This window comes from Balaenoptera musculus, chromosome 4, assembly GCF_009873245.2.
Source record: "Balaenoptera musculus isolate JJ_BM4_2016_0621 chromosome 4, mBalMus1.pri.v3, whole genome shotgun sequence".
Lineage (NCBI taxonomy): Eukaryota > Metazoa > Chordata > Mammalia > Artiodactyla > Balaenopteridae > Balaenoptera > Balaenoptera musculus.
The window spans coordinates 70,030,305-70,047,380 of record NC_045788.1 but is presented as its reverse complement, the minus strand read 5'-3'; the positions used below and the strand labels follow the sequence as shown (position 1 = coordinate 70,047,380).

At 35.0% G+C, this 17,076-nt stretch overlaps 1 protein-coding gene across 4 annotated transcripts in view; it reads right to left on the bottom strand.

Annotated features, from left to right (window-relative positions):
• OPA1 (OPA1 mitochondrial dynamin like GTPase) overlaps nt 1–17,076 on the bottom strand; it is a 93,806-nt gene that overhangs the window by 21,157 nt on the left and 55,573 nt on the right. For all 4 annotated transcript variants that reach the window (XM_036850189.1, XM_036850192.1, XM_036850188.1 and 1 more), the window contains 7 exons: nt 16,627–16,779; nt 15,142–15,250; nt 14,561–14,640; nt 11,308–11,448; nt 9,371–9,487; nt 2,511–2,604; nt 1,886–1,996 (listed from right to left, as the gene is read on the bottom strand). In XM_036850189.1, the coding sequence (XP_036706084.1) occupies nt 1,886–1,996; nt 2,511–2,604; nt 9,371–9,487; nt 11,308–11,448; nt 14,561–14,640; nt 15,142–15,250; nt 16,627–16,779 (805 nt within the window). The remainder of the gene's footprint in view (nt 1–1,885; nt 1,997–2,510; nt 2,605–9,370; nt 9,488–11,307; nt 11,449–14,560; nt 14,641–15,141; nt 15,251–16,626; nt 16,780–17,076) is intronic.

The following is a 17,076-nucleotide window of genomic DNA, read 5'->3' as shown; positions in this document are numbered from 1 at the left end:
CCCTGCCTAAGATAACACAGCCAGTGCACAGTAGTTCAGATTTAAGCACAGGCCTTCTGAGTTAGCACAGACTTAACTACACCACCAAGGCAGCATGAAAAAACTGAAAGAATAGCAACAGAAGATGGAAATAAAAGTTAAAGTGAGATATGTTTCAAAAAAAGATTACCTAAAGAAAGAAGGAAAAAAGAGAAAGACACAGGAAGCTGAAACAGTAGGGAGGAGAGAGGAAGAGAGGACAAGCAGTGGAGAACATGCTGCTCTGGCACACAGCAGAAGACAGGAAAACGCTGCTTGGTTTCGCTTGCATGTTCTAGGGATTGTATTGTAGTGCTAAATATTCAGCTTAGAAACTGTTTTCAAATTCGAAGAACTGCTTTTGGTTGAGCATGTGCTATCTTTTGGATATCAGAAAATTCATAGATAGTAAATTTAAGTTTACATTTAAAGGAAAAAATACTGTTTCATGAAGTTGAAATAAGGGAAACTTGTAACAAGGTAAACTCAAACAGAAGCACTAACCACTAGTATTTTTATTTTTATTTAATAAGATTAACTTCTCACTGATTTCCTTGGGTTCTCAAGTATCTAAGTAAATCTTAATAGGCAATCCAAACATCTTAAAGCTAGGAATTCACTAGCATTCAAAGAAGAAGCAAATGTCCCTCCGTGCCCCACCAAAGCCCCCAAAAACCAAGTGACAAAGTGACTAACAGGGCCCAGCTAGGTTGGGGGCTGACGGTGGGGAGCCATTATCACCCTGGTATAGGTGTTAAAGCCAGACCAGGTGTAAGAAGGTGTTCGTATGGGGGTGTTGGTGACCTGCCCAGTAGTGAGGAGAGGATCCATGTAGGAGGAGAGTCAGTGCAGGCGGCCAAAGCACAAGCAGGATGAAAACAGTATCTCTACAAAAGCACAGTTGGGTTTCAGGTGAGGAAGAGTCCTTGTGCAGCCGGGCAGGGGGTAGGAAGAATGAGAGAGAGAGATGCCTGGCAGTGTCAGAGCATGAGCTCAGTAAAAAGGACTCCGTGAGGAAGGGCAACCTGGCACAGAATGTCAGAGCCTAGATGAGGTGGAAAGGGTGTCAACACAGGGTAAGGTATTGTGGTGGTGGCCTGGAGTTGGGTGGTAAGAACCGAGCTGGGTGAGAAGGACATTTGTGCAATAAAGGGGACAGTGGCAAGTTTGGTTACACATAAGAGGACTGATCAAAATAAGTAAATATATTAAAGATACTTAGAGCCAGATTTCTCATTGTCAGAAAAAGGAATTACAAATAAGGAAAAGGAAAAAATTAGAATGAACTCGGTATTATTAGATTAAAATGGAAAGCACTGGTGTCAACTTATGGTTTTCAATACAGATATATACATATGATTAGAAATACAGATGTAAATATGCATATATATGTGCACGCACACACATGGTATTTGTTCCCTCGCTCCACCGAGTGGGTCTGGGAACAGTGATATTTCAATAATGATGAACATATCTGATTCCTAGTTCTTGATTTCTAAATATCATTCTCCAAAAAGGGAAGCTTGGTCAGGGAAAGCACAAGATGAATATGGAACATCTTGTGTAGAAGGACAATATTAGGACAACAGGTGAAACTTGCATGGAGTCTGAAAATTAGATGTAGTCATTTATCAGTGTTATTAACATCTCGATTTTGATGGTTGCTAGGAGAAAATACTTGTTTCTAAAACAACACACGTTAAAGTACTTGGAACTGATGGAGCTTCAGGTCAGCAACTTTCAAACAGTTCAGGGGGAAAAAGCTCTTTGTACATACTTTTCTGTAAGTTTAAAATGAGATGGAGAAATAAATGGACATGAGGAAGGTAAAAAGGCAGTGAGATGGAGGGCAGGAAGGATTACTTACTGAGGTCTTCAGCCAGTTGAACTCGTTTACCAGTAAGCAATTTTACCTTCTTCTCACTATCTTCAGCAAAATCTTCCAGTACCTCTTTAACATTTTTCTCTAATCGCCTGACTGTTTAAAGCAAATAAAGAAACATGAGAAGCATGATTTTTATGAATGCACAAGGATGATAAAATTAACAATATATGGAGAGCAAGTTCTTATTTTTCTCATCACGATAAATCTATTGTTAAGTTCAGGCTTCTCACAGTTATAGGGAGAATATCTACCTGTTATGCAGTACTTTTATCAACATGAAACTAATACATATCCTCAGAGAAAGTCCTATTCTTAAGCCTTAACACTTTAAGGAAGTACAGATTCCCCAAAAACCCTAAGTGATGCTTAGGAGTCCTTTCTTTCCTAACAGAGTTTTTGTGTAATGAAGAAAGACTCCTGGTATGTTTATCTCCCATCTTTTTCAATTATGGTTTATTTTCATTAATATTTTAAAGGCAAATTATAATTTCTGGTTTTCTAATAAATCTAATATTCAGGAAATATTTTGGCATCCATCTATTTAAACTGGAATGTTATTACTGTTATTTTTCATGTCAAATTAGAAAGTGGTCCTTCTGTGGCTTACCTTCAGTGTTTGTAAGTTGCTGTCTTAAAGTATTTGCGGTGATAGCAAGCATTCGTTGTATTCGCCAAAACAGGACAACATCATTGCATTCCAACTGAAATATTAGGTAATAAAGATTACCAGATGCAAACTTAAAAATGAAAACCACATTCATGAACACATAAAATTCCTGAAGTCAGTACCTACAACCTCTGCTTTAATAAACAATATTCAGATTTACCTAATATATATATTCCTCTTGTAGATAGGACCTACTGCATTTTTTCTGCACGGGAACCACAAAGTTCTACATGATTTGGGTTTTATTTGCACCACCGCTACATAGCTTTGTTTTGATTCCAATGACAAAGCAAGTAAACTTGGGAAGTAGAGAATTTCATTATGTTATATACAAGCAGAAGTTCACAGAATATATCCTTACTTAGCATTTAGTTCAACTAACAATCATGTTATCTTAAATATGTCCTTAGGCTAACCTCTTTTCTTTGAGTGTGCACTCAAGCCATTTTTGAAATTCAGCTGCATATGAAAATACATTAATGATATTTTAAAAAAGCTTATCCTCTGGGTGAGGAGTAAAACAGGGGTAGGAGATTAAGTAGTACAAACAACTATGTATAAAATAAATAAGCTACAAGGATATATTGTACAGCACAGGGAAATATAGCCAATATTTTATAATAACTTTAAATGGAGTATAATCTATAAAAATATTGAATCACTATGCTGTATACCTGAAACTAATATAAAATAGTAAATCAACTATACTTCAAAAAAAAATACCATATTCCTTTTCGAAAGCAAGAAAGCAAGAAAGGGAGAAAGAAACCAAGAAAGCAAGAAAGAAAGAAAAGAAAGAAAGAGAAGAAAGCAAGCTTATTCAATAGAGAGGTCTTACTAACAATGAAAATTATGCAAACAACTTGCCAATTTTTACATAGGCATATTTAAACACAAATTTCTTTTAAGCTGCTGAAAACACAAAAGAAAAACATTTTAGGGGTCTCAAATAAGATCGTTGATTAACAGAGATCTTTCAGAAGGACACTTTAAAAAGCACTTCTGCTTGTATGAAAAAACTCAAAATACATTAGTTTACCGCCACCTAGGGGTTACTTTGTAAAATGTGACATGAAAGTGCGGTTGTCCATTCTAAGAACTTTATACAGTTCTTTTAAAGAATTATTTAAAGCAAGATTTTCATGGAGGAAGCTTGCACAAGCCTCTTAGATAGCCTCATCCACCAAAGGGCAGACACCAGAAACAAGAACTATAATCCTGCAGCCTGTGGAACGTAAACCACATTCACAGAAAGACAGACAAAATGAAAAGGCAGAGGACTACGTACCAGATGAAGGAACAAAATAAAACCCCAGAAAAACAATTAATGAAGTGGAGATAGGCAACCTTCCAGAAAAAGAATTCAGAATAATGATAGTGAAGATGATCCAGGACCTCGGAAAAAGAATGGAGGCAAAGATCAAGAAGATGCAAGAAATGTTTAACAAGGACCTAGAAGAATTAAAGAACAAACAAACAGAGATGAATACAATAACTGAAATGAATAATACCCTAGGAGTAATCAATAGCAGAATAACTGAGGTACAAAAACGGATAAGTGACCTGGAAGACAAAATAGTGGAATTCACTGCCGTGGAACACAATAAAGAAAAAAGAATGAAAAGAAATGAAGATGGCCTAAGAGACCTCTGGGGCAACATTAAACACATCAACATTCGCATCATAGGGTGCCAGAAGGAGAAGAGCGAAAGAAAGGGCCTGAGAAAATATTTGAAGAGATAATTGCTGAAAACTTCCCTAACATGGGAAAGGAAATAGTCACCTAAGTTCAGGAAGCTCAGAGAGTCCCAGGCAGGATAACATGCAAGACACATAGTAATCAAGTTGATAAAAGTTAAAGATAATGAAAAAATATTAAATGCAACAAGGGAAAAGCAACAAATAACATACAAGGGAATTCCCATAAGGTTGTCAGCTGATTTCTCAGTAGAAACTCTGTAGGCCAGAAGGGAGTGGCACGATATATTTAAAGTGATGCAAGGGAAGAACCTACAACCAAGATCACTCTACCCAACAGGGATCTCACTCAAATTTGACAGAGAAATCAAAAGCTTTAGACAAGCAAAAGCTAAGAGAATTCAGAACCACCAAACCAGCTCTAAAACAAATGCTAAAGGCACTTCTCTAAGTGGGAAACACAAGAGAAGGACCTGTAAAAACAAACCCAAAACAATTAACATAATGGTAATAGGAACATACATATTGATTGATAATTACCTTAAATGTGAATGGATTAAATGCTCCAACCAAAAGACACAGGCTCACTGAATGGATACAAAAACAAGACCCATATATATGCTGTCTACAAGAGACCCACTTCAGACTAGGGACACATACAGACTAAAAGTGAGGGGATGGAAAAAGACACTCCATGTAAATGGAAATCAAAAGAAAGCTGGAGTAGCAATACTCTTAACAGATAAAATAGACTTTAAAATAAAGAATGTTACAAGAGACAAGGAAGGACACTACATATGATCAAGGGATCAATCCAAGAAGAAGATATAACAATTATAAATATATATGCACCCAACATAGGAGCACCTCAATACATAAGGCAAATGCTAACAGCTATAAAAGAGAAAATCAACAGTAACACAATAGTGGGGAACTTTAACACCTCACTTACACCAATGGACACATCATCCAAAGAGAAAATTAATAAGGAAACACAAGCTTTAAATGACACAATAGACCAGATAGATTTAATTGATATTTATAGGACATTCCATCCAAAAACAGCAGATTACACTTTCTTCTCAAGTGCACATGGAACATTCTCCAGGATAGATCACATCTTGGGTCTCAAATCAAGCCTTGGTAAATTCAAAAAAACTGAAATCATATCAAGCATTTTTTTCTGACCAAAAACACTATGAGATTAGAAATAAATTACAGGGAAAAAAACGTAAAAAACACAAACACATGAAGGCTAAAAAATATGTTTCTAAATAATCAAGAGATCACTGAAGAAACCAAAGAGGAAATCAAAAAATACCTAGAGACAAATGACAACGAAAATACGACAAACCAAAACCTATGCAATGCAGCGAAAGCAGTTCTAAGAGGGAAGTTTATAGCAATACAATCCTACCTCAAGAAACAAGAAAAATCTCAAACAAATAACCTAAAGTTACACCTAAAGGAACTAGAGAAAGAAGAACAAACAAAACCCAAAGTTAGTAGAAGGAAAGAAATAATAAACATGAGAGTAGAAATAAATGAAATAAAAACAAGAAAACAATAGCAAAGATCAATAAAACTAAAAGCTGGTTCTTTGAGAAGATAAACAAAATTGATAAACCTTTAGCCAGATGCATCAAGAAGAAGAGGGAGAGGACTCAAATCAGTAAAATTAGAAATGAAAAAGGAGAAGTTACAATGGACACCGCAGAAATACAAAGCATCCTAAGAGACTACTACAAGCAACTGTATGCCAATAAAATGGACAACCTAGAAGAAATGGACAAATTCTTAGAAAGGTATAAGCTTCCAAGACTGAACCAGGAAGAAACAGAAAATATGAACAAACCAATTACAAGTAATGAAACTGTGATTAAAAATCTCCTAACAAATAAAAGCCCAGGACCAGATGGCTTCACAGGCGATTTCTATCAAACATTTAGAGAAGAGCTAACACCCATCCTTCTCAAACTCTTCCAAAAAATTGCAGAGGAAGGAACACTCCCAAACTCATTCTACAAGGCCACCACTACCCTGATACCAAAACCAGAAAAAGATACTACAAAAAAAGAAAATTACAGCCCAATATCACTGATGAATTTAGATGCAAAAATCCTCAACAAAATCCTAGCAAACAGAATCCAGCAACACACTGAAAGGATCATACACCATGATGAAGTGTGATTTATCCCAGGGATGCAAGGATTCTTCAAAATATGCAAATCAATCAATGTGATACACCATATTAACAAACTGAAGAATAAAAACCATACGATCATCTCACTAGATGCAGAAAAAGCTTTTGACAAAATTGAACACCCATTCATGATGAAAACTCTCCAGAAAGTGGGCATAGAGGGAACCTATCTCAACATAATAAAGGCCATGTATGACAAACCCACAGCAAACATCATTCTCAGTGGTGAAAAACTGAAAGCATTTCCTCTAAGATCGGGAACAAGACAAGGATGTCCATTCTCACCATTATTATTCCAAATAGTTTTGGAAGTCCTAGCCACAGCAATCAGAGAAGAAAAAGAAATAAAAGGAATACAAATGGGAAAAGAAGAAGTAAAACTGTCACTGTTCGCAGATGACATGATACTATACATAGAGAATCCTAAAGATGACACCAGAAAACTGCTAGAGATAATCAATGAATTTGGTAAAGTTGCAGGCTACAAAATTAATGCACAGAAATCTCTTGCATTCCTATACACTAACAAGAAAAGATCAGAAAGAGAAATTAAGGAAAAAATCCCATTCACCACTGAAACAAAAAGAATAAAATACCTGGGAATAAACCTACCTAAGGAGGTAAAAGACCTGTACTCAGAAAACTATAAGACACTGATGAAAGAAATCAAAGATGACACAAACAGATGGAGACATATACCATGTTCTTAGATTGGAAGAATCAATATTGTGAAAATGACTGTACTACCTAAAGCAATCTACAGATTCAATGCAATCCCTATGAAATTACAAATGGCATTTTTTACAGAACTAGAACAAAAAAAAAATATTAAAATTTGTATGGAGACACAAAAGACCCCGAATAGCGAAAGCAATCCTGAGGGAAAAAACGGAGCTGGAGGAATCAGACTCCCTGACTTCGGACTATACTACAAAGTTACAGTAGTCAAGACAATATGGTACTGGCACAAAAACAGAAATATAGATCAATGGAACAGGATAGAAAGCCCAGAGATAAACCCACGCACCTATGGGCAACTAATCTATGACAAAGGAGGCAAGGATATACAATGGAGAAAAGACAGTCTCTTCAATAAGTGGTGCTGGGAAAACTGGACAGCTACATGTAAAAGAATGAAATTAGAACACTCCCTAACACCATACACAAAAATAAACTCAAAATGGATTAAAGACCTAAATGTAAGGCCAGACACTATAAAACTCTTACAGGAAAACCTAGGAAGAACACTCTTTGACATAAAATACAGTGAGATCTTTTTTGACCCACCTCCTAGAGTAGTGGAAATAAAAACAAAAATAAAGAAATGGGACCTAATGAAACTTAAAAGCTTTTGCACAGCAAGGAAACTATAAACAAGATGAAAAGACAACCCTCAGAATGGGAGAAAACATTTGCAAATGAATCAATGGACAAAGCATTAATCTCCAAAATATATAAACAGCTCATGCAGCTCAATAGTAAAAAAACAAACAACCCAATCCAAAAATGGGCAGAAGACCTAAATAGACATTTCTCCAAAGAAGACATACAGATGGCCAAGAGGCACACGAAAAGCTGCTCAACATCACTAATTATTAGAGAAATGGAAATCAAAACTACAATGAGGTATCACCTCACACCGGTTAGAATGGGCATCATCAGAAAATCTACAAACAACAAACGCTGGAGAGGGTGTGGAGAAAAGGGAACCCTCTTGCACTGTTGGTGGGAATGTAAATTGATACAGTCACTATGGAGAATAGTATGGAGGTTCCTTAAAAAACTAAAAACAGAATTACCATATGACCCAGCAATCCCACTACAGGGCATATACACAGAGAAAACCATAATTCAAAAAGACACATGCACCCCAATGTTCACTGCAGCACTATTTACAATAGCCAGCTATGGAAGCAATCTAAATGCCCATCGAAAGACGAATGGATAAAGAAGATGTGGGACATATATACAATGGAATATTACTCAGCCATAAAAAGGAACGAAACTGGGTCATTTGTAGAGACATGGATAGACCTAGAGACTGTCAAACAGAGTGAAGTAAGTCAGAAAGAGAAAAACAAATGTTGTATATTAATGCAGATATGTGGAATCTAGAAAAATGGTACAGATGAACTGGTTTGCAAGGAAGAAATAGAGACACAGATGTAGTGAACAAACATATGGACACCAAGGGGGGAAAGCAGGGAGAGGGGTGGTGGTGGTGGGATGAATTGGGAGATTGGGATTGACATATATACACTAATATGTATAAAATAGATAACTAATAAGAACGTGCTGTATAAAAAAAATAAATAGGATAAAATTCAAAAACAAAAAAAAAGATTTTCATGATATAAAGAAAGAATTATAATATGGGGGGAAAAGCATGATAAAAAATGTAGTGCATTATTATTTCCATTATGCAAATAAATGGTTATGTTATATATCTACACACATATACATACGACATGTATAGAAAGGTGAATGGATATACATAAAAATGTTAACTAAAAGTACTTCTAGGTCAGGGGATTATAAAATACTGTTTCCTTTTGCATGTTTTTTTTTTAACATTTATTTATTCCATTTACTTTCTATAATGGGAAAGTATTATTTTCTAACATAAAGTTAATTCTTAAAAAAATCTTTAAAAAGTAGTGTAGTGCCTATTATATGCACACGATCTAATATGCACTGGGATGATATGTATGTAAAATGTAATTACTACAAAAGTGGTAAATATCTTTGAAAAAATAAGAGTTAGATCACTCTATAAATTACACATACTTTTTTCCAGAAGATCAGAAGACTTAAAGTTAATGCTAAACCTCAAGCTTACTTTTAAGCAATTAAACAACTATCACTAAAATACATTTCTCTTTGTTTTTGGAAACCTTACCTCAGAATCTACAAAATGCCTCTGGTAGTAATAGAAGCCTCTTCGACAAAGGTTACAATGGTTTAGAGCTGTTTTCAAGAAATGTCTTCTATAAACTTGGTGCCAAGTATCCTTGATCTAAAATAATAAAAAGAAAACAGACCAAAGAGTCACTGTATGCTCTCCAGGTTGATCAAACACATTCTGAAAAGTCATATACAAAGTTTACTTATAAAAAAGTTAATTAAAACCAATGGCAATGTTGTTATTCTATCAAACTTTTATATCCATTAAAAATTTTTTTTCAAGATAAAGATTAGATCACTAGTACTCTGACTCCTTACCAGTCTATATACTTCAACATTTGCAGTGTTTCTAACAAGCATTATTATTAATCATCTTGTAGAGTAGAGAGGGTGGAGATTATCTTCCTCTAGTTAGAAGTAAGGTGTCCAAGGCAAAAAGAGGTTGTGAGCCTTGTCTGAGGTCAGAGTCAGACTAGGAAGCTGGTCTCAGACCATGTCCATCAACCCAACAACATTTCCTTTCTCATTATGAAATTTCATTGTTCCCTCAGCAATATGACCCCCACCACTTTATTATATAGTCTGTTAGGGTGTTCAGAGGTCTTCCACACCATTGTCTTTTTCCGAGCACGACAAAAATAATGTTGAGAAAGTAGAACAAGCATCATCAACACCATTTGACAGATGAGAAAAGGGGGCTGAGATTATACCAATAACTAAAGGCAATATTACTAGCTAATGGAATGGAAGTGTACTGGAATTCACATCTCCTGACATCTAATCCATCCACTTTTCTTATCACAGTACTTTGCTACTTATTTTATAGCTTCATAAAATGCAGTGAACACAGTTTCTCTTGGAAAAAACCTGATATTTTCTCACTCACATAAAGTAATTAAGATATACAGCCAATCCATATCCTAAGATATAGATAAAGTCCCTCCTATTGTATTAACCACTTATAAAGTTCAAAAGTATCCAACCGAACAGAACTTACTGTTAGTAAGAGCTAGGACCAATGTGGATAAATGAAATCTATATTCAACTAATAATTTCATGTAATCATTAGTTTTAATTTTATTTTCAATTTATAAACAATGAGATGTACAGCAGCTTTAACTGTTTCTTTTCATCAGTTTTCTTTTCTTGTTCTGACCTCTGGTGGATTTAAAATTAAGAATACTCATTTCTCAAGTGCAGAAATATAAATAGCAAATAAATCTTTAAAAGAATCTATGCATGGCCCTGAAACTTCTTAAATGATTGTTTTCCTCACTAGAATTACTTTTCTAAATGGGGTTCACTTAAGCTAATTTAAGCTAATGTTCAAATGAAGTTTTGATCCCTTACACCCTAACTAACTAGGGAACACAGGCCCAGAAACACAATTGTTTTTTTAAAATTTTCTCCAAATAAGCATCATGAAGGTAAGCAAAAGTAGTCTAAACTATAATTATATATCCTCATATTTATTATGAAGAAAGAAAATGAGACAGAACCCAAAGGCATTATCCAATTTACTCATACCTGATTAAGATACATTTGACTGAAAAAACATACATATAAGTGAGCCACATTTAAGCAAAAATTTCATTCTGTAATCTGAAACAGTGTAACATAGTGCAGAGATCTGGGTGGGGTCCCTCCCCTTTTGCCAGAACTTACTGCTGAATTTGCCCAGATAACTTCCCTTTTCTAAGTCTCAAGTTCCCCATTTACAAATTAAAGCATTATACTTAAAGCAATACTGAGAATAAAATTTCAACTGTTTCCACACTCAAAATGACCAAGTTCTTTTTGTCAGCAGAAGTACACACAATCAAAGTGCAATTAAGCACTTAAACATCTAAGTAATACATCAGAAGTAGTAACATTTTACTACAAGAAACAAAGACTAAGGAAGCAAATTCATGCTTTTCAGCAGTTTATTACCAAGCTCGGGTCTACTTCTACTCCTCGGGATTCAAGGTTCTTTCGGACTGTAGTTATCTCATCACTTGCAAGATAAGCTGGGTGCTCCTCATTACATTTCAACATCTTCTCCAGTTCATTCTTGGTTTCATTGTGAACACACTTTGAAATGTTTAAAAGAGGACTGTGTTTAGATGGTTCATGATTTGGCATAATTATAAAAACAGAGTCCCAATTTTAATAAATATATTACTTTTGCACGATTGGTGACAAAAGCTCAACCACAACAAACAAGGAAAACCAGAGTATCCCGGCTTATGAATGCAAAACAACCTGGACGCATGAGAGGGCAAGGGGGGAAGGGGATTAGCCCTATTTGCTATATTTTATCGATACTTTGGCTGAGATGTTTTACTGTCCAAGTTACAGGATCAGGCACCTTACTATGTACTTCCTTTCTTGACCTTAGGGTATGATTTCAATCTAGGAAAAAGTGCCCTATATACATGGGAAGAGATAATGTTCTATAAATGCCTCATATCTAAGAACTGGATGACTGTAAGGCCCTGTGCCTGTTGACATGCCCCTTTTCTGATAAATACAAAATTCATAGTCTGACTTTTTTAAAAAGTCTTTTCATTAAAATCGTTCTTAGATTGCTTCTGTGAGGTGCCCAACATTCTTAAATTCACTTCCAGTCTCTTCTCTATAATTGTTTACAATCTCTTCACCAAATGAGGAAAGCATACACACTAGTGGTAAGTCTGAAAGCAAGACTCAGTACGGTGTCAAATTAACTTTATCTTTTCATTTTTTCCATCCTTCTTTCAAAACTGCATGGTACAGGAAACTAGCTTCAAATTCACTAATTACTCTAAACAAGTTACTACCATAAATAGCACTTTGCCCTAAACTGTACCAAGCTATGGAATCTGAGTATCTATATAAAAATAACACTGAAACACAAATAAATGGCTTGGAAATGGAACTACTAAATAGTATTCTCTGAAAACATTAGAAGAAATGTAATAAAGAGAAATCTCAACTGTTTCCTTACACTTCTGCTATCTGGTCTGAGACAGGAAGGAAAACTCCGACTATATTCTCCCACTCTTCCTGCCCTGTTTCACTGCCACCTGCCCACCTGTTCCCACCACGCTGGCTGTTCAGGAGAACACCACTCTCCCATCTATCCTGACCGAGATTTCCATTAGTTTAGCTCAAAGTGAAAATGTTTCAAAGGAATGGTTTTTCCCCAGAAGATTAGGAAAAAGTAACAATATAAAAGCAAAACATAGTTTTCAGAACATGGATTTCTCATCTTTAGCAAAGGACAATCTTAAGTTTCTTTTCCTGCTAAATCCTGCCAACTCAAAAAGAAAAGGAACTGTTACACAGCTATCTAAACTTGCAGTGTGGGACCCAGGGATATTCTCAACTTCTAGAATCTGTTTCTCACTGAAAACTCCAGGTATGAAGTCTAGACCAGTGGTTTTCAACTGGGAGTGGGAGGGTTAGAGAGGTTAGAGGAGAGCTTGAGTCGATGAGTCTGACATGACGCTTTGCTTTGACAGAGAAAACAAAACCTGTGTATACAAACACCTCCCCAGCGGTTCTCCTGTCCCTCCCCTCTACACTCCAAACTATGGCCTCTGTTTGTTCTACAGTCAGACTGAGTCTTACACATGCTGCCCCGAAACCCTAGGAGAAGCTCTTCTCTGAAGGGTTTCCAAATTCCTCTTCTAGGCTACAGATCCTTGCACTGGCAGTAAAACTAATTCCTCTGCTTCTCTTGAAGGGATTCCCTATGGGTTCGAGTTCCTGAGAAAGTAACTTACAACCAGGAATCATTCCTCTCTGAGAATGTTTGGCCAAAGCATATTTACTACTAGTTGCTGAGGCAAGTTCTGCCATCATTGATTGTTCTAGACCTAATTAGGCCTAATTTCACTAAGCCTTAAAGGTCAGACACCATTTTTCTTTGGAGTTTATCTGCCTTACACCAGTTCTTTCTAATCAATGCCTCTACCTGTCTCAAAGTCAGAAACCTCTGATGAATCCGCTAGGAATTCTTTTCTGAAAGACTGCCTCCTCACAGCCCATCTGTATGGCAGAGATAACTGATGCACTCTGAATACATGCATGACCCAACCACTAACTCTGTCCATTTCTTCAGCTTCTTTTCAGTCTCTGAGTGACTCATTTTCCCACAAAAATCATATCAGAAAAAAAAGAGAAGAGGAAGACTGTCCCCTCACTATTTTAAGACAAACTAGGACTTATATCTGATAGATATCTTATGAAACAAGAAATGCATAAAACCAGAAAAAAATAGGGTGTTGATTATATAATTAACTGTATTTAAAATAAAAACAAAAAAATAAAAAAAGAAGAAAATAGGAATGATATGTCATTTGGTAATTTTTCATTCTCTTTATCTGCTCTCTCAATATACACACATCTGATGGTCTCATTTCTCTAATTACATGGATTCAAGGAAGGAAGAAAGGAAAGTAAATTGGATGCCACCTCTTTTTCTTATTCATTACTTCCTTCATCTATGTATTTTGATTTTATATTCTACTTACAATCTTTTATTTAAGGAATTAACATAAGAAGGAGATGGTGGTGTAAGACTCAATGCTAATAGGAAAAGAAGCCATAACAGCAAGGAAAGAATAAAAATGGGTGGGGGAAAGGGGGGGAGGATTTTAATGATTACACATTTTCCCTCTATTTAATTTCTAAAGTTATTTATACTTGCCTTTACCATTTTGTTCTTTTAAAGTGATCATTAAATGCTTATAATATGAATTCTATAATTCTACTTCCTGTCTGAATTTTTATGCTTATTTTGTGAACACAGGAGCAAAAAATGCAAAAGAATAAAATAATTTAAATAGACAACTAACAGAAAAATCCAGTGATAATATTAATAGAATAAGGTTTTTAAAAAAGTCATTATATCTTTTATTCTAATCACATTCATTCTACATCCTCTGAAGTCCTTGTCATTTTTTCTTCCGTTTATAAATTTAATCTTCATTTTACCTCAAATAGGCACTTGAACAAAGTAATCAACCACTCTCTTTAATAAAAAAAGCTACCTCATTTTTTTTTTTAAACTTTCTTTTGTAGTTTACTGTTTTTTCTAAAGATTTATTGTCTTCCAGAAAGGCTGATATAAAATATTTGAAATTATTAAGTTTGGCTTAGAGGCATTCAGAGGTTATATTTTAATACCTGAATTAAAATGCCGAAGATTTGTTTTTACCTGTTCTTGGGTTCGATTCTTCCAGTATAACCACCTCTTTTTCCAATCTGGACCTACCATATTTTCAATTGCATTTTCAGCTAGAAAAATTAAAAAAAATTTTTTTTAATTTATCAGGAATTTTATCACTTACCAGGTACATAAATTATAACTAATACTATCTTGCTTTCTTAACCACTTCAAAACACTGTGTCAATATGAAGTCAGTTGAAATAAAGAATAAAACTATATAATTGATAGGGTACATATATAAGAAAGAATTTAATTACATATGTTTAGAATCTATGAAAAGTATAATTGCTTATAAAGTTCCCATAAGTATAGTAGTAAACACTGAAACAGTCTGAATTACAGCTTTTTAGAATATAAGTACATAAAAATATCATGTGTCCAATTTAACATTTTTAATAGTTACAAGCAGTTGACCAAAGAATTGCACAAATAATATTCAACTAGAACAGTACTGACAAAGAACTTGAGATGTTAGTTTTTGTTTTTTTTTAAACCAATGTTCACTAAAGTTAGATGACTCTTTATCCACTGAGAATACTCAAAACTCAAAAACCCATGTCCCTACTTACTGTCCTTGAGACGAGCCTGAAGAGCCTCTTCCATAAAATAAATAGCTGCATCCCACTGCTGTTTATCAGATATGGACCGATCTTCTAAAGCATTGTGCTGAATAACCCTCTGAAATAACAAGGAAAGAAAAAAAGCTATTTTGATGTATATCTTGTCATTTTAGCAATTTTAATTCTAATTGACAGCTCAGCAAATATCCAAACTAGCAGATGTATCTACAACATAAAAGTATGTCCCTCCCACACAAATGCAGAGGGTCCTATTATCTGCCTGCTTATTTGTCAGCTTTCTGTCTAAAAAATAAAACAGTGGAGATTTTCTCCTAGCCCAAATTAAATGAGCTCACCATCGAGAAGATAGTTGGGGGTTGGGGGGTGGGTAGAGAATTACATACTTAACTACATAAAATTACACCCTAGAACCCTGGTATTCAGAAGCTAATGATTCAGATCATCTCTACTGCTTCTTTATGCCATATGACCTATGTGTTAGCATTTTCAAAAAGGAGAGGAGAAAAAAAAAAGCAATAACCATTATCTCACTGTTAACACCAATGGAAAATGTAATGGAAGGAAGCTTAAGAGGTCTAGACAATCATAAGTAAACATTAGTTATTTATTTTAAGAAAATTGGTTTCCAAATCTTATAGCTTTTGAATTAATGAATGAATGAAAACGGCACCACTCTCTCTCAGTAAGCCAATCTTATTAAGGCATTTAACAAGAATGAATATGGTTTTCAAATATGAAGACAAACATTTCTTAAAAAAAACCCTATAATTACGATCAGCCCACAGTGAAATATGCATTTTTAGAAAACTGCTCAATCTTGTCTTTCAACAGTTCCTCCCATTAACTGTCTGAACAGAGTGGGTGGTTAAAAAAGGTTTGATTAGGTGATGAGAACATTCTACGTAACAAAAGATTTAACAGGTGATGAAGGTCAGGAGCCAGGCTTTACAATTAAGACACAATGGGGCTCGTATCCCAGCTTTGCCAGTGACAACAATAGAACTGCTTAAGAACAAACTAAAATCATGCTTACAAAATACATAGAGTTTCTGGTACCTCCTAAGCATCCAACACATGGTAGTTAGCATTATGATTTTAGGAATCTAACATTTTGACTCAACTCCACTGAAAACCAATGCATCTAATCCCTTTTACCACTGAGGGTAAAATGAGAAGCAGCTATCCGTAGTTCAGGCCCATGTAAATTCTGTGGAAGTTTATAGAAACCTGTTTACTGCAAGGTTTGATTTTCTTCTGAAATGACAGCCAAGAAAGAAATAGCAGAGGGCGATTTTAGAAGGGCAGAAAAACGTCAAAAGGCCGATTATATTTCGTAAATCTATTTCTTTCCTTCATTATTTTCAATTCAGAACCTAATTTAAATAGTCGTATAAAAATATTCTATAAAAGAATATCAATTTGAGAAATTACATAAAAATATGAGGCTGGCACCCTAATATACAAACGACATACCAAGCTGTCCTCTGCAAAATCATTCCACTTGTGGCGTTTAATAGTTTCTTCCTTAACAGCCTCTTTAAGTTTATCAAATATGTCATCATGCTCTTTTCCTTTCGGTTCTGTCATGAAGCGGGAAAATTCTTCTTGTAGGGTCTCCCAAGCAACCTAGAATGATTTAAAAGAAAAAAGCTGCATCTATATTGCATACTTTCATTTAACGTGTAACAAGAAAAATAAACACATGAATTTAAGCCAAGTAGATGTGATAAATCAGTTTATCAGAAAATACATATGAAATCACATTTTTTAAAAAAGGTATAGCAAATATAAACTCTGCCCTCAAGAGCTCATACTGGTAGCTGGTGGAATAGACTTGGCCTCCTGACATGTTTCGCTACACGTACACAGCATCTCAAATTTTAAAAAATTAGTAACCAACATTTAAAAACTTAGAGACTTCCT